The sequence below is a fragment of the Monodon monoceros genome, unplaced genomic scaffold (assembly GCF_005190385.1).
Source record: "Monodon monoceros isolate NGI ecotype Baffin Bay Population unplaced genomic scaffold, NGI_Narwhal_1 Super_Scaffold_1, whole genome shotgun sequence".
In the NCBI taxonomy this organism is placed as follows: Eukaryota; Metazoa; Chordata; class Mammalia; order Artiodactyla; family Monodontidae; genus Monodon; species Monodon monoceros.
Window position 1 is genome coordinate 50,509,027 of NW_021703765.1, and position 25,999 is coordinate 50,535,025.

The window sequence follows — 25,999 nt, forward strand, 5'->3', positions numbered from 1 at the left end:
TGGTCAATGCTTGGCTGTGAGCGTTAACAGAGCAGTGTCCCTCTCCTGCTGTGATGACAGCAGGGATCCATGAGGCCCCAGGAGAACGTGAAGCTTAGGGACACATCAGGCTGTGTGGTCCAGGATGTTATCCTTCAAGTGCTAGTCTTGGGGATTGGTTTATTTTCTTATGAGAAGTGGTATTTTCTTATATAATCTCTAATACTAAGTAGGAGATTATTTCTCAAAAATAGCAACAGGGCTAGACAGGGAAGGGTGAGAATCCAGAGTTCATGCGAATGTTCAGACAGATCAGCCTTGCCTGCTTTTCCGTGGTGCCCAGTGCATCCCTGCGGGGGTTTCCGGTTGCTGGGAGCAGCCTGTCTCTGGCAGGTCTGCTCCTGGGTAGGTTCAACCCCACCCTGTATTTGGGTAACATGCTGGGTTCCTGGCCTCCCCTGCTCTGGCCTCACGAGGTGCCCGTTGTGGTAGGGTGCGTGTCAGCGAGCTGAATTAGGGAGGAAAACAGTCCCCATGGGAGGTGGGAAGCAGCAACCCCAAATGCCAGGGCCAGCTGACCAAGCTGCCAGTTCTTACTGCAGACTGTGGAAGAATGCAGTGCATATGATCCCGTTGCCTGCGATGGAAGACGAAAACAGGAAAAGGTAATGCTGGGGCTCTATGATTTCAAAACACTGTGGCCACAGAGTTGAAAAGTGAGCACCAACGATCTTGAGCAGACGATTTTTTCATGCCTTCAGAAGAGTATGTGCAGTGCCGCTGGCTGCTGCTAAGCTGTCATCATCTTAAACTCAGGTTTCACCTGCCTGGGGGGGCAGGCGGAGGACTTCAGGACTTCAATGGACTTTAAGGCAGTGCTTTCTCCACCGAAAGAACTCTTTCAAATGGACTCTGGGGTAAAAAAAAAAAAATGGTAACAGCTTTCTCTTGGCTGACCCTCTTTCTTTTTCTCTTCCGTTCTATGCATCTATGTTTCTGTCTCCTATCTTTCTTCCTCCCTCCCTCCTTCCTTTCTTCTTCCCTTCCTTCCATCTATCTATCCATCATTTAATTTTGGGGGGCTTCTTTTTTCTTTCTGAGAAATGCCAGGCTCTGTATGAAGGTGCTGGTCATTATTCCTTGTGCCTGTTGATTTAGGCCTCTTGGTATACTTCACCCAGTGTAGTTGTAGGTATAGGGTTGAAATAGGTGAAGTTCTGGTATAAACTGATTATTTCTTTGCAGAGTGTCAATTAAGTGGCATCTTATAGGACCTGAAATCCAGACTGTTTTATGAAGTGGACTCCAAACTATACCTTTGGAGTAAAAAGAGCTTATTTTCACACAGTATTGTCCAAATGGAGGCAAGGCAAATAGTTGTTTAGAAATAAGTTGTTATTACCATCGATAACAAGGTAGTGTGTGTCTACGAGAAAAATCATTATTCATTTTACTATCTATGAACATCATGGTGGAAGGTTGGAGCTAGGAAATCTTTTGGCGGGGGCAGGATTATAGATTTTTAAGAGCATGTTAGCAAGTCCACTGGGGACTCTTTCTTGCTTTTTGTCTGTTTGATCAGGATTTCCCACAGCATCAGGCTTCCGTGCTATTCCTCTTGTGCCCCTTTCCTCCCAGGTCTCAGTAAGTGGGACCTGGAGCTGCCTCATGCAGCTGAGTTCAGCCAGCCTCTCCCGTATCCTGTCTGACCTTCAGCTCTCCTTTAGTTGGCCTTTTAGAGTTTGGTTGAAGTTCCAGGAGAGATGCTTCCAGTGGGATTTGTGTGGAGCAGAAAGTCATATTTCTACAGGTCATGAGGAAGGAGGTAGAACCTGTGGAGAAAACTACTTATGATGGGGCCAGAGCCTTTCCATGCAGCCAACCATCTGTCCATCCATTCTTCCATCTATCCTTGCAACTATTCATGCATTCATCCTTCCATCTGCCCCTAAAACAAAGGGAGGACACAATGGTATATGACTTCATTCTATTCATTTTGGGTAGATACAATCTATATGCATAAAAAGACTAGTGTATTTCTAGCAAACAGAATCCAACAGCATATGCCTCACAAGCAGGAAGTAGAGAGGAGGATTCAAACCTGGGTCTATTTGGCTCCCAAGCCTGTCTCCTTTCATCTGACACTAATTATATCAGAGAACCCTGTGAGACGTCCAGTTACTCTAGAGTCTGCGGTGGTTTCTCCAAACTGGACCTCTTTGGACATCCATGGCATGGGTGCCAAGTGGACTTTTGCCTCTTTGCTCATTGATAACAAAGAGATTGGTCTAGTACTTTTATGTAAAGAGCACGAATCACGATTCCTCCATTATCTCCCTGCTTCTGTTAGAGAGACCTGGTGGCTTGACTGATTTCTTGTGACAAAGAACAAAATACAACCCAGAAAGCCCAGACTCTCAGGAAGGTTACTGTTGGATCAAAGGAGACAGCCTGGTGGGGTGGAAGCTAGGTGGCCATGGGTTCAAATCCCAGTTCTTGGAAAATTATTTAACCTATCTGATCTTCAATTTCCTCGTATGGTAATTGGAGATAGTAGGTGTTATTATAGCTACTCTAGAGCCAGCACTTTGTGCTGGTTTATGTCAAACCTGGCCTAGCTCCTCTGCTCTCAGGCACAGCAACTGCTTTTAAGACTCTTATAATTCCCTGAAGCTTGCAGGCATTATTTAGTGGGTCACAGCAATGAATGATGATTAAAGAATACACCAAACTCTGGCACCAACGGTTGGAAGACTGGCCAAAGGACAATTCTCCATCTCTGGCCAAGAGGACTAACCCTTTTGTTAAAGCCCATTTAATGACCTGCCTGGTTGAGTTGTTGGTGGGAGTCTCCTTGCTGGCAGCTGACTCCCAACCAAGTTGTACGGGTGAGCCCCGTTTTACCTAGTAAGTCCTTGGAGGAAAGCTGGAGGCTGGGATACAACCCTGCCTATGGCAGGCAGGGCTGGACTGAGTTCATTCATAGACTCATTCATTGAAAAGTTTGAAAACCAGGGGCTCTGCTTCTGGAGAATTAAAGTTGGTTTTCTTAAGCCTGCTTTTCTTTGGACTTCTGCCCACCTGGTGTAACCTGGGCATGCTATGTACTTATTTGAACAAGTATATCTAGGAGGAGAGGAAAAAGCATGAACGGGTGGAGTGGAATCTCTTTAACATCTGCTCTGTGATTTATAAAATAAGTGTGATGCCATGCCACTACGGGATGCTTTCCAGGAAAATGGAGCTATGGTACAGAGAAATACCTTCTAAAAAATGGCAAAAGTTCACCTATACTTCTAAAACTGTTGAGTATAACAGAAAAGAGATATTTCATTACACAGCCATTTAGAAAAGGTTTCTAAAGCTTTTCCCTGACTCAGGGCCATATTTTGATAAAGAGAATGAATCTGCTTTGCCAGTTTTCTTTTCACTCAATATTCCATTCATAATATGTATATTACATATATAGCCAATATAGTGGATTTATAGTAACCAGTTGTTATCAACGTGAATTGCTTCATTTCTCCTGCTTGGCTTCTCCCATTCATCAGTTCTCTTAAGATTTCATTGCTGACTGGCCATATTCACCTTTCTCTTCTTTCTTTTTTTTTTTTTTTTATAAATTTATTTATTTTATTTATTTAGGCTGCATTGGGTCTTCGTTGCTGCGGGTTTTTTCTCTGGTTGCGGTGAGCAGGGGCTACTCTTCATTGAGGTGCACGGGCTTCTCATCGTGGTGGCTTCTCTTGTTGCAGAGCACGGGCTCTAGGCGCGTGGGCTTCAGTAGTTGTGGCACGTGAGCTCAGTAGTTGTGGCTCGTGGGCTCTAGAGCACAGTCTCAGTAGTTGTGGCGCACGGGCTTAGTTGCTCCACAGCATGTGGAGTCTTCCCGGACCAGGGCTCAAACCCGTGTACCCTACATTGGCAGGCAGATTCCCAACCGCTGCACCACCAGGGAAGCCCACCTTTCTCTTCTTAATTCAGTAATATTTAGGCCTCTCAGCTAATCTGTAGATCATCTAACACAGTGTGTGGGTTTTCCTCCATGTTATCTGGAGCACTTGTGTGTAGCGTTTGGCATGGAAGAATCAGCTCTTCCTTCAGGGTGCATTTGTTTTGAAAGGATTCGGGCTAGAAGTGATGCTTGAGCTGTATCTTAGAGGTACTTTCCAGGTAACAAAGGTAGGGAAGGGAAGTTCAGGTAAAGTATGGGGGTAAGAAAGAGCATGGAGGAAATTGCAGGTGGCTTGCAAGGCTGTTCTGGCACATGGCAAGGGAGGGCAGGGTTGCAGCTGGAGGGGAGGCTGGAGGTGCAGCTGAGGACCTGGTCACAAGGCCCTTATCTCCCCTGCATGTATGTCCTGCAGGCAACTCAGAAGATTTTAAACTGGGCGTAAGGGTTAGAATGGACTTAGACTTAGGGACATAAGAAGGAGGAACCTGATCAGATTTGCATGACAGTGATGTGGGCAACGGGCAAGTCTTCAAATTAGCCTGTGTCCTCATTCCTAAAGTAGAGAGAAAGGTTTTGCACCAAGGTTGGAAGAGGTAATGTATGTGAAAGTGCTAAATATATTTAAACTTTTATTATTATTATTGGACTTCTTTGAGCCATGAATGAGTTAACATACTTCATTTTTCAAGAGATCAGTTTTGTCATCTGAGGCAAAATACACATGCTTAATATTGTTACCTGATTTATATAGGGATATATGATTGATTGTTTGGCTGCGTTGGGTCTTCGTTACTGCGTGCAGGCTTTCTCTAGTTTCAGTGAGCGGGGGCTACTCTTCGTTGTGGTGCACGGGCTTCTCATTGCAGTGGCTTCTCTTGTTTCGGGGCACAGGCTGTAGGTGCGAGGGCTTCAGTAGTTGTGGCTCATGGGCTCTAGAACGCAGGCTCAATAGTTGTGGCGCACGGGCTTAGTTGCTCTGCAGCATGTGGGATCTTCCCAAACCAGGGCTCGAACCCATGTCCCCTGCATTGGCAGGCAGATTCTTAACCACTGCACCACCAGGGAAGTCCCAGGGATATATGATTTATGTAGCTTTCTATTTCCTTAAACATCTGATTTTTAAAATGGGAGCAGGTCTTACTATTTGTTGTCTGCTTTAAACTCTAACTGCTAAAATTGGAAGGATATGGGAAGACCTGGTGAACGCTGCTCATAAAGAGGAAAAGAAAGGGTTTTTTTCTTTCTGGCTGTGCACTCATTCTTTCAAGAGTCATTTAAAAAGAAAAGGTTTCCATCTTCTCATAGCAACTCAAGTGCTTGAGGACCTCATGACATTTTACCAAAACTCTCCTCCCAGAAGGGCATCAGTGGTGAGTAGGTGAATAGAAACATGGTGTATAAATAGCTAAATATACAGAGGAGCACATGAGGCATCTGGTAATGTGTGATTTTCATCTGATTTTACTGTGTTATTAAGACGAACCCTGCTTCCTAAAGAAAATTAGAACATTTTCAAAGCTCGAGTCTGAATCCTGCCTCATTCCTTGGTGATGATGTGACCCAGGAAATGACATCACCTCCCTGAGTGCTCCCCTCTATAAAATGGGGAGAGTAGTAAGGCCTACTTTTTAGGGCTGTTGGGAGGATGACATGAGATCATCTGCTTGAAGCCTGACAAATGATAAGCTCTGGGTAAGTTGTTATTAGGAACACCCTCAGCTGTGGGAGCCAGCACCATTCTCTTCTGAGCATGGCATCAGACGTTCAAGTTGCTTCTGAACATGAATCTGAATTGACACCTAAGAAACCAGAAGAGGATGAAAAAGAGGATAGAGTTTAGTCTATAGAAGGTCTTGAGCCTGAAGAGGTACCAGAGTCCAGTGCCTGTCTCGTGTCATAGGGCCCAGACGACAGCGGGTCCTACCAGCCCGACCAGACTACATGGACAGGACAGCAGGGCATAAAGGTGCTGAGGAGGTGACCATTCCTGGGCTGCAGAGATGGCATGAACAGTGACCAGGGCAAGACAACACAGTCCACACAGCTGCAGGTGTGAAAATCAAACTCTGTCTTTATTCTTTTACCATTGTATGTGGGATAGGTAGCAGCACTGCTGGGGAGCTCCTTGGGAGGAGAGGAGAGGGAATCTGTTGGATGGAAATCTTACCTTTGAGCATCAGTTACATCTAAGCCTGTTTTCAGCACGTTTCATGTTAGACTTTTCAATGGCAAGTCAAGGAGTAGAAGGTAGATGGGCTCAGACAAAAGGTTCTTTGCAAGAGTTCAACATAGTGGCCAAGATTTTATTCTTGCATTTCATCATGCATGTGCCTTGGAATTATGGATTTTTTGGAATCTGACTGAAGAAAACATAAACTTTCCAGGTAGTGTATAGGTGTCCCCATCTTTCTAGCATCTCTGCCTTTGGCCGATGTGATGCCATACTTTCCTGACATTTAATATCAGCTCTGGTATGGGTCTGATACCAAGTATATTCATACCTCAGCCATAAAACAGGACCTTCTAGATAGCCAGATTCAGGTGCTCTGCCCTTCCCAACAGATGCCTCTCCACCACCCCTGACTCCGCCAAAATGAAGTAAAAGCACATCCTGAGTTGACCACTTCCTCTGAGCCTGGCAGACACACAGCAAGAGTCTTGGCTGGTGATGGGCTTGATGCATGGCCCACTTGACTGAGCCACACATATGCACAGGCTTGACCTACACTGGCAAAATCTGCAAGGACACTTCTTAGACATTTCAAGTGATTGATTCCTCTGAGGAAATGATACATTAAAAAATACACATATACACACATATTTAATTATTTTTTTAAACCACAACTGAAAAAAATTCTTTGCCACTGTGTAGAATTAAATCTGACAAGAAACCCTATGAGTTTTTATTAGTACCATTATTGTTTTCTTTGGCTTCATGTACTATAATGGTAAAATAACAAAAAAAAAAGAAAAAAATTGTAAAAAGGCAAATATTTTGTACAAAAATACAAAGTTTTAAAAGCTCTTTAAGTATATTTCATATTGTTACTAAAAGTTGACCTATATATCTGTATGTCTGCATATTTTTCCTACATGTGGGATTTTAGAAATGTAAGGTACTGTTTACACAGTATACGTTTTCAGTTCTTCCTAAAGCTCAACAACCAATGATAATCTTTTTTCTGATTGGAGCATTCCATACTCTGGAAGACATGATTTGCATAACCGTACGATTACTGGCTGAGAAAAATCTATGTGATTCAGTCCATTTGCATACTGAAAATCAATGTATCATACTGGGGGAACACTTTTGTTCCCAAGTCCTTAAGTAATGGCAGATGGTAAAGAACGTTGGCTGTCAATTTTTTCAGTAATTGGTTTGCAGTGCTTTTTTTCAATCTGGTGAGAAGGTGATGCAATGAGGAAGAAGTATCTTTTGCCTTTGAGAACTGTCCGAAAATTTGCTCTTATTATTATATCACAGTCCATTATAATGCAGGTGATATTACTAAAAGAAAGGAAAAAGGATGGGTGTTAGTTTTTCTTAAAGAACAATGTTAATGTATAATTCAAAAAAGGAACATGTGTTTTTATAGGAAACATTCCAAATACATCGTTCAATAATTATTTTTTCAAATAAATGCCTAGAAATTCTTACTCAGATTAAATAAAAGGTAAAATTCACTTTGAAAGAGCCTATTTTGGGGAATCCTAGTCCCAACTCAAATCCCAAATGGCCAAAGAAGGCTAACAAATGACAAATCTGGGTCACTTGTCACCCTCTACTGTAATCTCTTGTTGAGATATTTGTGTTCTTTTCCTGAAACTGACCAGGATGGGAGTTCCTTACCTGTCTGGAGACCTCTAGCACTTGGACGAGTGCTTGACACACTAGAGGTTTTCAATACATGACTGTTGAGTGGATAAATGCATAATTTGTGCCCCAGTTACTGTCAAAAATAATTTGAGCAAAATATATTTTTGTCATCAACTTTGTTTTTAAAAATTGAGATAAAATTGACATATAACATGTTAGTTTCAAGTGTACATGATTCCAAATTTGTATATATTGCAAAATGATCACCACAGTAAGTCTAGTTAACGTCCACTACCACATATAGTTATAATTTTGTTGTTGTTGTTGTGATGAGAATTTTTAAGATTTACTCTTTTAGCAACTTTCAGATATATAACAGGATTAGTAACTATAGTCACCATGCTGTACATGACATTACATTACCATGCCTTATTTATTTTATAACTAGATGTTTATACATTTTGAGCCCCTTCACCCATTTTGTACACCCCACCACTCTCCGCCTCTGGCAACCACCTGTTTTCTGTATCTATGAGTTCCATTTTTTTTTTATAAGGTTCCATATAAGTGCGATCATATGGTGTCTGTCTCTGTCTGACTTATTTCACTTAGCATAATGCCCTCAAGGTTAATCCATGTTGTCACAAATGGCAATATTTCATTCTTTTTTATGGCTGAATAATAATATTCCATTGTATTTATATACTGCATTTTCTTTACCCATTCATCTATTGATGGACCCTTAGACTGCTTCCATATTGTAAATAATGCTATTGTAAATAATGCTCCAATGAACATAAGGGTACATATATCTTTTCAAGTTAATGTTTTTGTTTCTTCAGATGAATACCTAGAAGTGGAATTGCTGGATCATATGGTAGTTCTATTATATTTTTAATTTCTTGAGGAACCTCCATACTGTTTTTCCATAGTGGCTGCACCAATTTACATTCCCACCAACAGTGCATAAGTGTTCCCTTTTCTCCACATCCTCGCCAACACTTGTTATTTCTTGTCTTTTCTATAATGACCATTTTGACAGGTGTGAGGTGATATCTCATTGTGGTTTGCATTTCCTTGATGATTAGGGATGTTGAGCAGCTTTTCATGTACCTGTTGGCCGTCTGTATGTCTTCTTTGGGAAAATGTCTGTTCAGATTTTATGACCATTTTTCAATGGGATTGTTTGGTGTTTTGCTATTGAGTTGTGTGAATTTTTCATATATTTGGGATATTAGCACCTTATCAGTTTTATGATTTGCAGATATTTTTTCCCATTCAGTAAGCCGACTTTTCATTTGTTGATGGTTTTCTTTGCTTTGCTGAAGCTTTATGGTTTGATGTAGTCACACTTGCTTATTTTTGCTTTTGTTGTCAGATCCAAAAAATCATTGCCAAGATCAATGTCAAGGAGATTATTACCTATGTTTTCTTCCAGGAATTTTATGGTTTCAGGTCTTACATTTGAGTCTTTCACCCATTTTGAGCTTATTTTTGTGTATGGTATAAGAGAGTGGTCCAGTTTCATTCTTTTGCATGTGGCTGTCCAGTTTTCTCAACAGCATTTATTGAAGAGATTGTCCTCTCCCCACTGTATATTCTTGGCTTCTTTATCATAAGTTAGTTGACCAATAATCCATATGCATAGATTTATTTCTGGGTTATATATATTCTGTTTCACTGATCTATGTATCTGTTTTTATGCCACTACCACACTGTATTGATCCCTGTAGCTTTGTAATATAGTTTGAAATCAGGGACTGTGTCTAGCTTTGCTCTTCGTTCTCAAGATTACTTTGGCTATTTGGGGTCTTTCATGGTTCCATACAAATTTTAGGATTGTTTGTTCTATTTCTGTGAAAAATGCCATAGGAATTTTTCTAGGGATTGCATTGGGTCTGTAGATTGCTCTGGATAGTATGGACATTTTAACAATATTCTTCCAATCCATGAACACAGAATATCTTTCTATTTATTTGGGTCTTCTTCAGTTTCTTTCATCAGTGTCTTATAGTTTTCAGTGTATAGGTCTTTCACCTCCTTGGGTAAATTTATTCCTAGGTATTTTTTTCCTTTTTGATGCAACTGCAAATGGTATTGTTTCCCTAATTTCTCTTTCTGATCGTTTGTTATAGTGTATGGAAACACAACATATTTTTGTACATTGATTTTTGTGTCCTGTGACTTTACAGAATTCATTTATTAGTTCTAACATTTTTTTTTTGGTGGAGCCATTAGGGTTTTCTATATATAAAATATCATGTTACCTACAAATAGCAACAGTTTTACTTCTTCCTTTCTGATTTGGATGCCTTTTTTTTTTTTTTTTTTTTGCCTAATTGCTCTGGCTAGGATTTCCAGTACTATGCTGAATAAAAGTGGTGAGAGTGGGCATCCTTGTCTTGTTCCTGATCTTAGAACAAAAGTATTCAGCTTTTCACCATTGAGTATGATGTTAGTTGTGGGCTTGTCACAGACCCTCTATAGAGAGTTTCTCTCTACAGGGAATCCATTTGAGAGTGGTTTTTTTTTTTTTTTTATCATAAATGAACACTGAATCTTGTCAAATGCTTTTCTGCATCTATTGAGATGATATATGATTTTTTTCTTTCATTCTGTTAATGTAGTGTATCTCATTGATTGATTTGTGGATGTTAAACCATCCTTATATCCCTGGAATAAATCCCACTTGATCATGGCATATAATTCTTTTACTGTATTGTTGAATTCGGTTTGCTAATATTTTGTTGAGGATTTTTACATCTATAGTTCATCAAGGATATTGGCCTGTAATTTTCTTTTCTAGTAGTGTCCTTGTCTGGCTTTGGTATCAGGGTAATGCTGGCCTCATAAAATGAGTTTGGAAGTGTTTCCTCCTCTTCTATTTTTTGGAAGAGTTTGAGAAGGATTGGTATTAATTTTTCTTTAAACGTTTGGTAGAATTCACTAAGGAAGCCATCTGGCCCTGGACTTTTGTTTATTGGGAGGTTTTTGATTACTTATTCAATCTCTTTACTAGTAATTGGTCTGTTCAGATTTTTTTATTTCTTCATGATTCATTTCTTTGTAGATGGTATGTTTCTAGGAATTTATTTCTCATAGGTTGTCCAATTTGTTGGTGTATAATTGTTCATAGTGATCTTTGTATTTCTGTGATACCGGTTACAGTGTCTCCTCTCTCATTTCTGATTGCATATATTTGAGCCCATATTTTTTTCTTGGTAAATCTAGCTAAAAGATGGTCGATTTTGTTTATCTTTCAAATACCAGCTCTATCATTAATCTTTTCTATTATCTTTTTAGTCTCTATTTCATTTATTTCCACTCTGATCTTTATTTCCTTCCTTCAAGTAACTTTAGGCTTCATTTGTTCTTTTTCTAGTTCCTTGAGGGGTAAGGTTAGGTTATCTGAGATCTTTTTTTCTTGATATAGGATGTATTGCTATGAACCTCCCTCCTGGAACTGCTTTGCTACATCCCATAAGTCTTGGTATGTTGCATTTTCATTTGTCTCACTATATTTTTTACTTCCTTTTTGATTTCTTCCTTGACCCACTGGTTGTTCAGTAGCATGTTGTTTAATCTCCTCATATTTGTGATTTTTCCAGTTTTCTTCTTGTGATTGAAGCCATATCAAGCATCTTTTCCAGTCACAATGGTATGAGGCTAGAAATCAATCTTCTTAAATTTATTGAGACTTTTTTTTTGTGGCCTAACATGATATATTCTGGAGAATGTTCCATGTACACTTGAGAAGAATGTGTATTCTGTTGCTTTGGGATGGGATTTTTTCTATCAGTTAGGTCCACCTGATCTAATGTGCCATTTAAGGCCAATGTTTCCTTATTGATTTTTTGGTCTGGATGATCTATTCACTGATGAAAGTGGGGTACTAATACTGTACTGCTGTCTATTTCTCCCTTTAGGTCTGTCGATATTTGCTTTTTTTACTTAGGTGCTCCTATGTTGGGTGCATAAATATTTACAAATGTTATATACTCTTGTTGGATTGATTCCTTTATCACTATGTAATGACCTTCTTTGTCTCTTATTCCAGTCTTTGTTTTAAAGTCTATTATGTCTGATATAAATATAGCTACCCCATCTTTCTTTGGGTTTCCGTTTGCATGGAATATCTTTTTACATCTTCACTTTCAGTCTGTGTGTATCCTTCATCTGAAGTGAGTCTCTTGTAGGCAGCATATAGACGGGTCTTGTATTTTTATCCATTCAGCCATTCTATGTCTTTTGACTGGAGAATGTAGTCCATTTATGTTTAAAATAATTATTAAAAGATATGTATTACCTGCCATTTTGTTAATTGTTTTCTGGCTGTTTTGTAGTTCCTCTGTTTCTTCTTCTCTTGCTCTCTTCCTTTGTGACTTGATGATTTTCTGTAGTGGTAGGCTTAGATTCCTTTCTATTTATCTTTTATATATCTACTATAGGTTTTTGCATTGTGGTTATCATGAGGCTTACATATAACAATTTATAACAGTCTATTTTAATAACAACTTAAGTTTGAATGCATTCTAAAACTCTGTGTTTTTACTCCCTGCCCCCACACCATTTTATGTTTTTGATGTCACAATTTATATCTTTTAATCTTGTGTATCCCTTAACAAATCATTGTAGTTGTAGTTATTTTTATTACTTTTGTCTCTTAACCTTCATACTAGCTTTATAAGTGTTAATCCACTACCTTTACAACATTAGAGTATTCTGAATTTTACTATATATATGTAAAGGTAAATATATTTTGACCTTTACCAGTGAGATTTATACTTTCATATGTTTCCCTGTTTTTAATTAGCACCCTTTCTTTTCAGTGTAAAGAAGCCTCTTTAACATTTCTTGTAAGGCTGGTCTAGTGGTGGTGAACTCCTTTAGGTTTTGCTTGTCTGGAAAACTCTCTCTCTCTTTCAATTCTGAAGGATAACTTTGCTGGGTAGAGTATCCTTAACTGGAAGTTTTTTTCTTTGAACACTTTTAATAAAACCATTCCACTCCCTTTTGGCTTGCCAAGTTTCTGCTGAAAAATCAGCTGACAGTCCATAGGGGTTCCCTTGTATGTAACAAGTTATTTTTCTCTTGCTGCTTTTAAGATTCTCTCCTTGTCTTTAACTTCTGACATTTTAATTATAATGTGTCTTGGTGTGGGTATCTTTGGGTTCCTCCTATTTGGAACTCTGGGTTTCCTGGGTTTGGATGTCTGTTTCCTTCCCAAGGTTGGGGAAGTTTTCAGCCATTATTTCTTCAAGAAGTTTCTGCCCCTTTACCCCTCTCTTCTCCTTCTGGGCCCCTATAATGTGAATGTTGGACCACCTCACATTGTCTCATAAGTACCTTAAACTATCTTCACGTTTTTTCATTCTTTTTTCTTTTTGCTTCTCCACAAGCAAAGTGGGTGTGTTCCACTGCCCTGCTTTTGAGCTCACTGATCCTTTCTTCTGCTTCATCTAGTCTGCTACTGAATCCTACTAGTATATATTTTCCAGTTCAGTTATTGTATTCTTCAGCTCTGTAACTTCTATTTGGTACTTTCTTATATGTTCTATCTCTTTATTGAAGTTCTAACTGTGTTCATCTATTCTTCTCCCGAGTTCAGTGTGAGCATCTTTATAACTATTATTTTGAACTTTTTAATAGGTACATCACTTATCTCCATTAAGGACTTTTTATAAGGTTTTATCTTGTTCTTTCATTCAGAACATATGTATCTTTCTTCATTTTGCTTGACTCTCTGTGTTGTCAAACTAGATAAAACAACCCTCTTTCCCAATCTTGAGGGAGTGGCATCTTGTAGGAATGAACCTTATCTTTCAACACTGCCCTAGCTCTTGCTTGTCCTTCAAACCACTGTGATTGTTCAAGCAGCCTTTTTTATTTTTAGTGGCTCCTAGCATTTGAGTGTGCCAAGACCTGTCAGTGCCCCAAAGGGGAGGATCTCAGTCAGCAACTAGAGTCTTGCTGATTAGAAACTAGACCTTTAGGCAGCAGCTTTTAAAGTATGCAAATATTTATAGTCTTGTGGGACTGAAAGGTATGTCCCACTGGCCACCAGAACTGGGTGACCTAGAAGTGTCTCCTGCACAGTTGTTGCAAAAATCAGGGTGCCAGACAAGTGTACAAGCTCCATCCTGGGAGCTACCTGCACCCTGTCACGAGGCAGAGGGAGGTCACAAAGATGGCATCCACCAGCCTTTGTCCCTGGACGGCACCTCAGTAGGTCCCTAGATGAGCCAAACCAGAAGCCTACCCCTCTTGCTGAAGCTCCAGGACAAGCAAATAGGCCTCTTTCACAGAAATACTGGGGGTATGAGTCAGTTTGCTGTCTGCACAGTCCCCTGGGGATAGCAGCTGGCCAAGAATGATTTGTTTGTTATAGTCTCATGGGACCCAGGAATGCAAGCTCACTGGCCACTAGAGCCAGGAGATCAAGGGGTGTTCCCTGGGTGGCAGCTGCAAAAAACTGGGCATCAGACGTGTGTAAAAGCTCCCCTTGGGGTGATACTGGTGCTGTGGAGCACAGCAGAGGGAGAGCACAAAGATAGTGCCTGCCCTTCAAGGTCTCCCACCAACTTTCAAAATAAAGACTTTATGAGATAGAATTACATAATATTCACAAGGTTGTATAGTTTAGAACTATCTAATATTTTAGAACATGTTCATCACCCCTAAAAGAAACCCATACCTATTACCATTCACCCCCATTTCCTCCTCCACCCACCACAAACTTTCAAATCTAGTTCTGATGAAGAAAACTAAGATGCTATGTCCTGAAGAGGGTCATGTATTTAATGAAGTTTTACATAAGTACCTTTTGAAATGAAAAAAAGAATCTCCAAATGCCTCTTAGGCTTATGAGCTTAGAAGGAGGCAGGGAAACTATATCCCTACATTATCTAGCACAGCATCTGGCCCATAGTAAATGCTCAATAAATACATGTGGAATTGAATGCTTGGCCACCTGAATTATCCGTGCATGGAACTCTATGAAAAAGACTTAACACTGGTGCCATATGTTAAATAACAATTGACTGACAATATTATAAGGTAATGACCTAGGCCTTTTAGTCTAATATTTATTGGGTACTTCCTCTACATTAGGCACATTTATTAACTTATTTAAGTCCTCACAACAACCCCATTAAGAAGATATTATTATTTCCCTGAGGTTAATAGCTTGCCCAGCTAGTAAATGGCAGAACCAGGACTGGAAGCCATTACCGAGCCTACATTCAGATCCCTTATACTCATCACTTCTTGCCCTTTAATAAGATATAAGCTCAGTGGCTCTCTCTTAAATCCCCTCTGCTGCTTACCTGTCTCCCTGTCTTTTTCGCAAATGAAGTTATTGATGTCCTCACACTGGAAGTCGTTCCACTGCCCAGCATAAATCAGCCCAGCACAGTCTTCTCCAGGCCCGTGGCCATGACCCCAGTTATCTGGCTGTCCAGCTTTCCAATTTCTTTTAAGAAAACAGAAATCAGATATTATTTGCAAAGCCACAGAGAAGTTTTCTTTACCCAAGAGCAGCAGAGAAATGTAAAAAACAAAACCAAGGCCTGTCATTTGTCCGGGAATGAAAATGCACTGTTTAAAAAGCTGTGCACACTCGGATTCAGAATAAGCAGCTGTTTTGCAGAGCGCTGTGTTATGCAGCATCTCCCTGCAGGCTTGTTATCATTGCCACAGTGCAATCAGCTCACTGAGCTGCTTCATCACATTGCTGAGAGAGTAAATCTGTCTCCAACACAGTTAGATGAATGACAGCTTTCTAACGTGCACTGGAATGCTGACTGCTGGGCATGTGGGTGTATATCTGTGTGTGAATGTATATGCATTCTGAGGACCACACACACACACACGCACACACACACACACACACACATTCTTGGAAGAACCCAGAGGGATCCTCGTACGTTCTGATATCTTGTCTCTAACAAGTCAGAGTCAGGCAGAGAGAGCGAAAGACGCTTGATATACACTTACAAGAACCTACAATTATAAACACTTGGTTATGGTTTTCTGGCTAAGTTGTAGATAGTTAATTGCTATAGAAAGAAATAGTAATTTATTCTTACTGAAAATGACTTATACATCTCACTGCCTTTTTTGGGAGAGAGATTAAAGTCTTTAAAACAAGTTTTCTTTAGGATGAGCTCATTTGGGGCTTAACTTGCATGCTGCTGCTCAAAGCACCCCTTTGCCAACGTTTGCTCTTCCTGACTCTGTTTCCAAGCAATAAATTAGATGTGCTTCCAAGACTCAAAACTTGAAAGACTACGTTTTCTCTGAGAACCAGGTCTTTGCACAGAAGCTTGTGGTTACCTCCTAAGAGGACAAGCTTGCCTCGTGCGGAGGGTCCGAAAAAACATCTGCAGCAGGAAGTGCTTCCCATAAACGATGACTCATTACCCAACCAGCATCATCTAATAATAACTCACTCTGGTCCATGCTTCATGTTCGTATCAGAGTGGCTGCGGCTTTGGCCGCTAGAGAGAAATCTTCCACTGTACAGACCCTGATAGCAGGAGAAAGTTTTACAGCAAAGAAACACTTCTCACTACTAAGATTTTCCTTTTCTGAGGCCAGGCTCTTACCAGGGTCACCTGGGGACAGAGCCCATGTTGTCCTACTTCTTTCGACGACAAGACCAGCAAAAATCAGGGCGATGGGAAAGGAGAGTTGAAATTTACAGTTAAAGGATGTAACAAGGTAGCATGGACTCCCCCAAGCCAACTGTATATTTTGGGATATTTTATAAAATGAAATGAACTTAAATAAATCTAGTGATGAAGAGATAATTTAGATGAAACCATCAACTGATGAGAGTAAATGTGGGACGATACTCAGGTGGAAGTCAGAAATAGTCATTCGTTAACTCATTCATTCGACAGATATTCACAGAGCACCAACTATGTGCCAGGGATAAATAATGCTAGCTGATGGCAACACGGCACTGTGGAGAATAGAGTCCCAGCCCTCTCAGAAATTATATCACAGGCAAGAAACAAATGAGGTAAAACCCTCAGACTGTCACAGTGATGCCAGAAAGAGATGAAGTCGGAAGGAAACTTTCAGGCAAGCTTTTTGGTGTGTGTGTTTCCACCTCGAAGGACCCTCCCGGAAATGTCAACAATGCCTGGGCAGTTTGATGTTGTTGGTGTACACGTTGTTCATTTCTGTAGTTATACGAGGGGGTTCCCTTCCAATTTTGTTTATCAAATTTGAGATTGTGATTCTCGATGCATACTGACAGGACATTTAATATTCTTTATCTCCCAGTTAGTTGGGAATAAATAGGAATAATAATAAATAGGAATATTTATATAATAAATATAATAGGATTTATTATAATATTATTTATTATATAATAAATAGGAATAATAATAAATAAATAGGAATTCTGATAGAAGATCTGTTTAATATTTTCCCCTTGTATTTCCTTGCCCTTTTGAGTAGATAAAAGGGATTTACAGATGAGACAAAAAGAGAACTGCTTGATAAGAAAGGAGATTGTCTTTATCACCATCCTCCATTCGTTTTTTTCCAGGTCACTGGAATTCTTCACATGCAGTGCTTAAAGCAATCCTTCCGGACTAAAGGTAGAAGGTGGCTGTGAGTGGAGTGACTCAGGTGGGACCAGCATGGATGTGCGGTGGAGTAGCCTGAAGCCAGGCTGCAGGAGGAATTTGTCTCAAAGACTAAGTCTCACAGCATCTCTTTGGAAAAGCTAAAATCACATGGAATGATTTGTGGCAAATCCCCCCAGTCTGCATGTTTGTAATAGAGCAGAACGTGTCAGATAAATAGAATGTATATATTTTGGAGAAGAATTTCAGCTTAAATGTTTCCTAAACCTCATTCATAGGTAGATTCTGGAAAGAAGAATGGCTGAAACCTGGGCGCCAGATCCTTGAATGCCACATTATAACATACATGTCAGAGAAGTGGTTGGGTAGCAAGGTGTGTATGTACTTGGACACTGTATTTTGAGTACACTGGGGACCATGGAAGCATCGGGACTCCCTCTTCCAGGGAGCTGGAATCATTGCAAGCACCTCAGCCAGTGGGTGTGAAACACCCCCCAGGATTCTGGGTTTATACTAATGGAGGTAGAGCACAAACTCTCAATTTTGGGAACAGCCCCTTCCAACCCTCACAACTTAGTATTTCTCATCAACCACAAGATTGACTGAGCCTTCGTGGCCAAGAAACTTCTGCTGGTAAGAGCCTGGCCTCAAAACAGGAAAATCTTAGTAGTGAGAAGTGTTTCTTTGCTGTAGAATTTTCTCCCGCTATAGAGGTCTGAACAGTGGAAGATTTCTCTCTAGTGGCCAAAGCCAGTGCCGCTGATACAAACATGAGGCATGACCAGAGCGAGTGAGTATTGAAGTAGATGATGCCAAAGGTTCCCTTCTGGTCCTTACCATTCTACGGTTCTATATTCTAAAAATGTAGTATATAATATTACGTGTAGCCATCTGTGTGGACAGAAGGGCAGCCCATGTTTTGTCTTTGCAGTGCAGAGATGAAAGCTGTTACTCGTAACTTGACAGCATGCTCCCGTTAAATGATATCCTGTGCAGGGGACCAAGAAATGGACAAGAGGAAGAGAGGAGCTTCAAGTGTGTTTTGGGAGACTCTCAGGAAGCACAGCATATCTCTGGTGATCTAAGGTGGGCAACTGCAAGGAGGGTGGGCAGGAAAGGCCTTCAAAGGCTCCCTTACATTTCTGCTTTGAGCAAGTGGGCAGAGTCTCCATCCCATGTGTGTTTGGCTGCCCCGTGCCTACCAGGCAGTCTCCATTGACAGTGATGACCTTTGCCAAATGACACACCGGCATTTATTCCATCAAGAGTAGAAAGACCAGCTTTGACATGCTCCTGATTTCACTGGTCTTCTCCCTGGTTTGTCTGTTTTCTATTTCATTGCTTTCCAGTCATTATTATTCCCTTCCTTTTGCTTGCTTTGGGATTAATTTGCATTTCTTCTTCTACCCTGATAAAGTAGAAGCTTAGGTCATTAATTTTCAACTTTAAAATATTTTTCTAATATAAGCATTTTAAATTTATAAATGCCCCTCTATATACTGTTTTAGCTTCATCTCACAGATTTTGATGTTGTGTTTTCTTTGTCTTTGAAACATTTGCAAATTTCCTTTGTGATTTCTCCTTTGCCCCATGGGTTATTTAGAAGTGTGTCTTTAATTTCCAAATATTTGGTGATTTTACAGATATCTTTTTGTTATTGATTTCTAATTCAATTTTGTTTTGGTGAGAGAACATACACTACATAATTCCAGCGCTTTTAAATTTATGGAGACTTGTTTGATGACCCAGCCCATAGTTGATCTTGGTGAACATACCATACTCACTTGAAAAGAATGTGTATTTGTAGTTGTTGGGTGAAAAGTTCCATAAATATCAATGAAGTCAAGTTAGTTGATAGTGTCTGCTATATCCCTCTTGGTTTTTCTATCTCTTCAATACTTGTTCTATTAATTACTGAGAGGAGAGCATTGAAACCTCCTTTGAAGCCCCGCTCTTCACTGTATCCACATTTAGGGTCAGAGTGTCTGTCTTCTTGATTGTGACAGGGTCCTGGAAATCAGACTGTTTTTACATGAGTAGAAGAACAGTACCTCTCACTCGTATTGTGCCCCAAACTCCAGAAAAGATCCTCCAAACCAGCACAGAGGCTGGGTCATGGTGGACACTCCAGGATAATTCAGTGAATGTTATCATGGGACTGTGGGCCAGTGGATCCCAATGTCCAGTCAGAGGACTGGTGCTGGGCAAGAATGAAGTTCTCACAGGTCTGTGGTGAAAAGAGAAAAATGAGGACAACTCTGTGTGTATGTGTGATGGCCAACTGTCTTTTCTTGGTTTTATTCTTGTTGTTTTTGTGCTGAGATTTGTTGATAGGTGATTTTTTTTTTTTTTTTTTTGCCTGTGCTGTGTAGCATGTGGGATCCTAGTTCCCTGACCAGGGATCGAAGCTGTGCCCCCCTGCACTGGAAGTGTGGAGTCTTAACCACTGGACCGCCAGGGAAGTCCCCCTTGATAGGTGATTTTTAAAACCCACGTCCTTAGTTGGGCAACTAAAATCTTGGCAACATGAGTCAGCCCTCCAGTCTTTCTCTTGGAATTGTATTGGTGTGTGGACCCAAAGCATTTGGAAACCTGTCCTGGGGACCATCCTGAGACATCACAGATTGCTTCTCATGCCATCCTTTTCCCTAATCGTCATAAGATTTAGTGAGTCAGGTCGTATGTTTCATGGGAAATAAACCTCCGTTCAAGTCCACGTGTGCCCTAAGCTTCTGGCATCCAATCCACATCACCGTAGCTTTTTGTCTGTTTATTCCAGCACTGTCTTTCTCAGCCAGCTCTCAGTATAAAAATGGAGTGGGGGCAAGAGGCAGAGGAGAGAACCTTTTATCCTTTGTCTGTTTCCTCTTTAACAGTCCCCTCAGCAGCCTGAAATAATTTCACAAGGGGTGTGCGTGCGCATGTTGGAGAAAAAGGATAAGAGTAAAGTAGGGAGACTGACTTCTTCTGTAGCCTGCACAAAGTACGGGGAGGTGCCAGGTCCAGAAACCACTGTGGGTGGCAGGGGAAAGGGAAGTGGATGGACCAGGCTTGGAGGCCACAGAAGCAAAGAGGAGGAGGGTACAGGTGAGTCTGAGTCGATGGAGAGGTACTTGGGGAGCTGTATCGTGTTGCGAGACCCCTGAGAGCCTAGAGCCCCATCCCCAGGCCACGGCAGGGAACATTCTTCTTGTCTTCACAAACCTGTCGTGTGTGTGCCATCTCCTTCAGGACATGGTATAATCCATAACTGCTAGGAAGTGTTATCCTGCGATTAGTGACTAGTATGAAAATGATGACAGTGATGACAATAGGAGTAATAATTCTTGAGCACTTCCCATGGGCGCAATGTCCTCAATGCTTGATATATATTATCTCATTTAATTTTCACAATACTGACATCGGTCCTTCTGGAATCTTCATTTCTAGATGAGGGCATGGAGATTCCACACAGTTGAGTAACTTGCACAAGGTCACGAGCTGTTGAGTGCTGAGTCCGGACCTGGAACCCACACCTTATTGACTCTAGGGCAGGTACTCTCTCCCCTCGCTACACTAGCTCTTTTTCTAGTTTGTGCTGTGTTTATTATTCTATGTCAAGTTAAATGAGCCTTCGGCTATTGAGGCCTCATAATATGTCTGCCTAATTTATTCTTGCTTTTAAAATGTGATCCCGAGGACAAAGTGAGAGAATGGCATGGACATATATACACTACCAAACGTAAAATAGGTAGCTAGTGGGAAGCAGCCACATAGCACAGGGAGATCAGCTCGGTGCTTTGTGACCACCTAGAGGGGTGGGATAGGGAGGGTGGGAGGGAGACGCAAGAGGGAGGGGATATGGGGATGTATGTATATGTATAGGTGATTCACTTTGTTATAGAGCAGAAACTAACACACCATTGTAAAGCAATTATACTCCAGTAAAGATGTTAAAAAAAAAAAAAATGTGATCCTAGGGTTTTTTACATGTCTATGTATTCCTTTGGGTGGAAAACTAGAAGCACTGTCTGGGCTGTGGCTGGGAACAGAGCTCCCAGGAAGGTGTCTGGGGATGTGAGCCTTCTCAGGTCCCAGGTACCAATTCTGGCGCTCTCCTCCCAAATCACATAATTCCTGCTGGAGCCTGGGAGAGACGAGGAAACTTCCACTTTGGGAGAGCTGGCATAGGCCGTACTGTTCTGTTCCCTCTCAATCCATTCCATGTGGGCCAATCCAGTTTTTGCTTATAGGAGGGCTTCAGATTGAATTTCTTAGTGAGTCTAACCCAGACCTTTTTCGTATTTATGGTTGTGAGAAAAGTGGAGGGGACTGAGGTTGTTTTTTTTTTTCCAGCTCCCCACTGACTCCCTTAAAAAAAAAAATGATCCTGGCACTCTAGACTGTCAGTCACAAATTTCTCTTTCCCTTAGTAGTCTCTGCCTCCCGTGCCCCCCTCCCACTGGTCTGATTTTAGGTGACAACTCTCACAACTGTGTTGACTCTCCTGAAGCAGATCTCTGCTGTGCTGGATGCCCTCCTCGGGCTGGCGGCCAAATTCCCGAGTGCCAGGGTGTGGTGTGGCTTCATCTCCCCAAGGACAGGTGCGCAGGGAGCAGACAGGATGTCTGCTGAGCCAGGAGGCAGATATCCATTTGCCCTGGGGGCAGTCTGGGGCAGTTCGGAGCAGACCTAAAATCTTCAAACGTTCCACCTTGAAGTTTGGTCGTTCTTTTAAAAGAAATGGCCTTCGCCAGCCCCCACCCAGAACTCCCTTGTGGTAGGGTGAACCTAGCTATGGACCCAAAATTTCCAGTGTGCGCTCCAGCACAGCACTTGTGATGGGCTGCAGGAGCAAAAACATATATTGTCGGGACTTCCCTGGTGGTCCAGTGGTAAACAGTCTGCCTGCCAATGCAGGGGACACAGGTTCGATCCCTGGTCAGGGAACTAAGATCCCACATGCCACGGGGCAACTAAGCCCGTGCGCCACAACTACTGAGCTCGCACACCTCAGCTAGAGAGCCCGCATGCCACAACTATGGAGCCCGTGTGTTCTGGAGCCCACGCACCACAACTAGAGAGAGAAAAGAAACCTGCACGCCACAACTAGAGAGAAGCCTGCGCCACACAACAAAGAGCCTGCGTGCCACAATGAAAGATCCCGAGAACCTGCATACCGCAACTACAACCCGCAGCCAAAATAAAAAATAAACATATACTGACTTTCTCTAAGTACAGTTTCTAAACACTCCCCCCAAACCCCCCACAATGGTAAGATCATAGACCCAGTGCCTGGCTATGTGACCCCACCTCGGGGGTCAGGTCCATTCTAGGCTGATCATTTCCACCTCTCCCATGGGGGTGATAAGGGTCACATGGAATGAGTCTAGGATTGTGCTGAAAACTGAATTCCCATATTTACACATCTGTGTTCATAGCAGCATTATTCACAGTAGCCAAAAGTTGGAAGCAACCCACATGTCCATCCATGGATGAATGGATAAACAAACTGTGGTCCATCCATACAATAGAGTATTAGTGAGCCTTAAAGAGGAAAGAAATTCTGACACGTGCTACAGCATGGATGAACCATGAAGACATTATGCTCAGTCAAATAAGCCAGTTACAAAAGGACAAATACTGAATGATTCCACATACATGAGTGACTTAAAGGAGTCAAATTCATAGAGACAGAAAGTAGAAGGGTAGGTACTACAGGCTGGGGGGAATAGAGAGTTATTATTTAACGTGGACAGGGTTTCAGTTTGGGAAGATGAAAAAATTCTGCAGATGGATGGTGGTGAAGTTTACACAACAATGTAAATGTAGTTGACGCTGGAATCTACACTTAAAAATGGTTTAAATGGTAATTGTTATGTTATATATATTTTACCATGATTTTTAAGTAAAAGGTTTTTTAAAAAAATAAAATAAATGGCCTTATTCTGGTTTCCACCTATATCCTCTAATCATGCTTTTCACGTGGAGGATTTAAAAGTGTAAAGAAGCCTGTCTGTCTACCCCCATGCACAGACATGCACAGGAACTCTATCTGGCCCCTCCATCCCCTCTAACCCCTGTTCCCTGTCCTTGACCTCTACTGCTCCAGCCCCGAAGCCCGTGACGCTGTCTTGGACCTGAAATACCCTCAATTTCTCCTCTCCTGGTGCCAAGGATGCTGTGGCTTCTCCATGCTCGGGACATGGTCCTGAAGCCGAGATGCCCACATGCCTGCTTGAACCTCTGCGGGGCCTGCCTTCTCTGTCTCCAGCAAAGGAAAGGTGGGTTTTTATAAATTCTGCTCCATTTGGTACAGTGTGTGTCGCATATTTTCACATCCATTAGAGGCAAAGCAGGAGTAGGATAAAGAGGTGAAATTTAAATGGGCACAATTTAGTCCTCTTCAGACCATGGGGTAGGATTAGGGCAGGAGTGGACACGGGGGTCGGATGAGGCTCATAGAGATGTCTGTGCCCCTAGGAGCTCCGAGAAGGTTCTGTGAAGTGCTTCCCTTCTCTGTTGCTGCCTTTATAGAACTCAGGTCACATCGGACTTAGAGAGACTCTTCAAGCCTGCAGGACACGGTCATCCCACAAACGCCTTCATTTGTGGTGTACTTGAACTTTCTGTGTGTAGGACAGTCATCAACCTGTAGTTCATCCCCACACTCTGGCCAGAAGCACAGAGGGGGTCAGGGCGTCGATGGCGTCATCCTGAAGGGAGTGCCCGGCTCTGATCAGAAACATGGCTGGTGAGCTCGGACCATGCTGGGAAGCCTGGGGCTTCTTTGGCCTTCACGGCAGCATTTAAAGAGCACGCTCGGCCACAAGTGCCATCCTGGGTGGTTTTATGGGTCTGGTGGTTTATTTTGTTTGTTGTTTTGTTTGTTTTTGTAGAAATGAAAAAAAATTCACTCCATGAAAAGAAAAAAGAAAACCCCTATTTTTACAGCATATTGATTCTCAACCATAATTTCCCTACATGGAAATAAACATGCAGCTGGTACCTGGAGCCTCAGTTTGAGGAACGTGTAGGACACAAGGTCGTTCAGGAAGAAACTGTAGGAAGTCAGTCTGGCAAGAGGTGAAAACATAGACCAGTGAGAGCCTGACCAGCAATCTGGAAGTTTCTGAGACTCACTTATACTCTAGAGATGTCCCATCCAGCCACTTCCATTCGTTTTCCTGCTCTGAGTCTGTGAGGCCGATCCAGTAGTTCTCTCTCCCTACCATCTGCTTTTTGATCCATTGCTGAAAAATAAATCAGAAACGGTACATTACTATTTCTTGAACAGATGTTTGGGGGACTTTCCCCTCAATGTTTAGAAAAGAAGGACACTTTATAAGAGGATGTTTATCAGACTTTAACAGAGAAGCATAATGAGATTTGAATAAGATAAAGCTGTCTCAAAAAAAAACAAAAAAAAAGGATGTTTGTCAGAATTTGTGCACTGCTTTTGCTGTCCTCTCGTTACTGCACTTGTTTTGCACTGTTTTGGGGGCTTTGACCTTTTTTCCTCTTATAAGCTTATAAGCAATATTTAAGTGATGCTCTTTCTCCCTTAAAGTATCCAGACCACTCGATGAATCCCACCAGGCTCCACCCCCTTCCACCACCCCTCCCTCCCATGTTCAAACAACAGTAACAGCCACGGCAATATTGAGCGCTTCCTCTGGGCCAGGTCCCACGTCCAATGTGTCACATACAATGTGTCTTTGAGCCATTACAACCACCAACCTAAGACAGATGACAAGTGGCTGAGCTGGGATCAGGCCCAGGTGTGTGTGTTCTGAAGCCCAGGTACCTGACTACTGTCTTATGGATGCTCCTTCCCAGTCAATTACTGCAGAAGCATCTGTTTTCGGGGTCATGTCTGCCAGAGACACTTACGGAAAAGGAAGGAGGCCACTGGGACAGTGTGGCATTAAAGAAAGAGCATTGGTATTGTTGCTAGTTGGACCTCAGTTTCAATCTCAGCTCTGCATTTACTTGTCTCATCATGTATTAATCATTTAAACTTTGCGGGGCCTCAGTTTTCTTATCTGTTAGATGGGGGTAACATTACACATAAGCTCTAGGGATGTGGTGAGGTTTATAAGAGAAAATGCCTCATACAGTGCCTGGCACACAGTAGGGGCCTAGTGAGTGGTCACTATTGTTATCATGTGTGGGCTCTGCCTCAGGGCCTCCTCTGCTCTTCCTGACTGTGCCGAGGCCACACGTCTGGTCCCTTGCATCCCTCCCCACCCCTACGGTGCTTAGGCCTCTCTGCCTCTCTCTCCACAGGGGCCTGGTGCCGGCCTGCCAGGCTTACGGCTCTTTCAATGGCCACCGGTAAAAGCCACACACCTCCAGGCTTGATAAAGCAAGACCTTCCAGGTGGAAGCATAAGGACCTAATTCCCATGCCATGAATGCTTCTTGTCACTGGATAAATAGCCCAAATCTCCATAATGCAGCCTTCTGTGTTTACGTGACTATGAATTCTTGATATCTTTGAATCCTCAGTAAGCACGTACTTTCCACGTGTCACGATCCTTAAATTACAGTTTTCCCCAACTATAAGTATGCTGCAAACATACCTGTTCCTCTCTTGTGTTTATGAAAATGAGATGTGAAGACTTGTCTTCACAGGAAAGTTTTGCATCCTCAAAAATTTCTTTTTCAA

At 41.8% G+C, this 25,999-nt stretch overlaps 1 protein-coding gene across 1 annotated transcript in view; it reads right to left on the reverse strand.

The window, feature by feature from the left end:
* Window positions 1–5,986: 5,986 nt before the first annotated feature.
* COLEC12 (collectin subfamily member 12) overlaps window positions 5,987–25,999 on the reverse strand; it is a 48,715-nt gene continuing 28,702 nt past the window's right edge. Inside the window, exons 6-9 of the mRNA XM_029218013.1 lie at window positions 25,914–25,994; window positions 24,473–24,582; window positions 15,077–15,222; window positions 5,987–7,442 (exon numbers count right to left, since the gene is read on the reverse strand). Of these exons, the coding sequence (XP_029073846.1) occupies window positions 7,423–7,442; window positions 15,077–15,222; window positions 24,473–24,582; window positions 25,914–25,994 (357 nt within the window). The 3' untranslated portion in view covers window positions 5,987–7,422. The remainder of the gene's footprint in view (window positions 7,443–15,076; window positions 15,223–24,472; window positions 24,583–25,913; window positions 25,995–25,999) is intronic.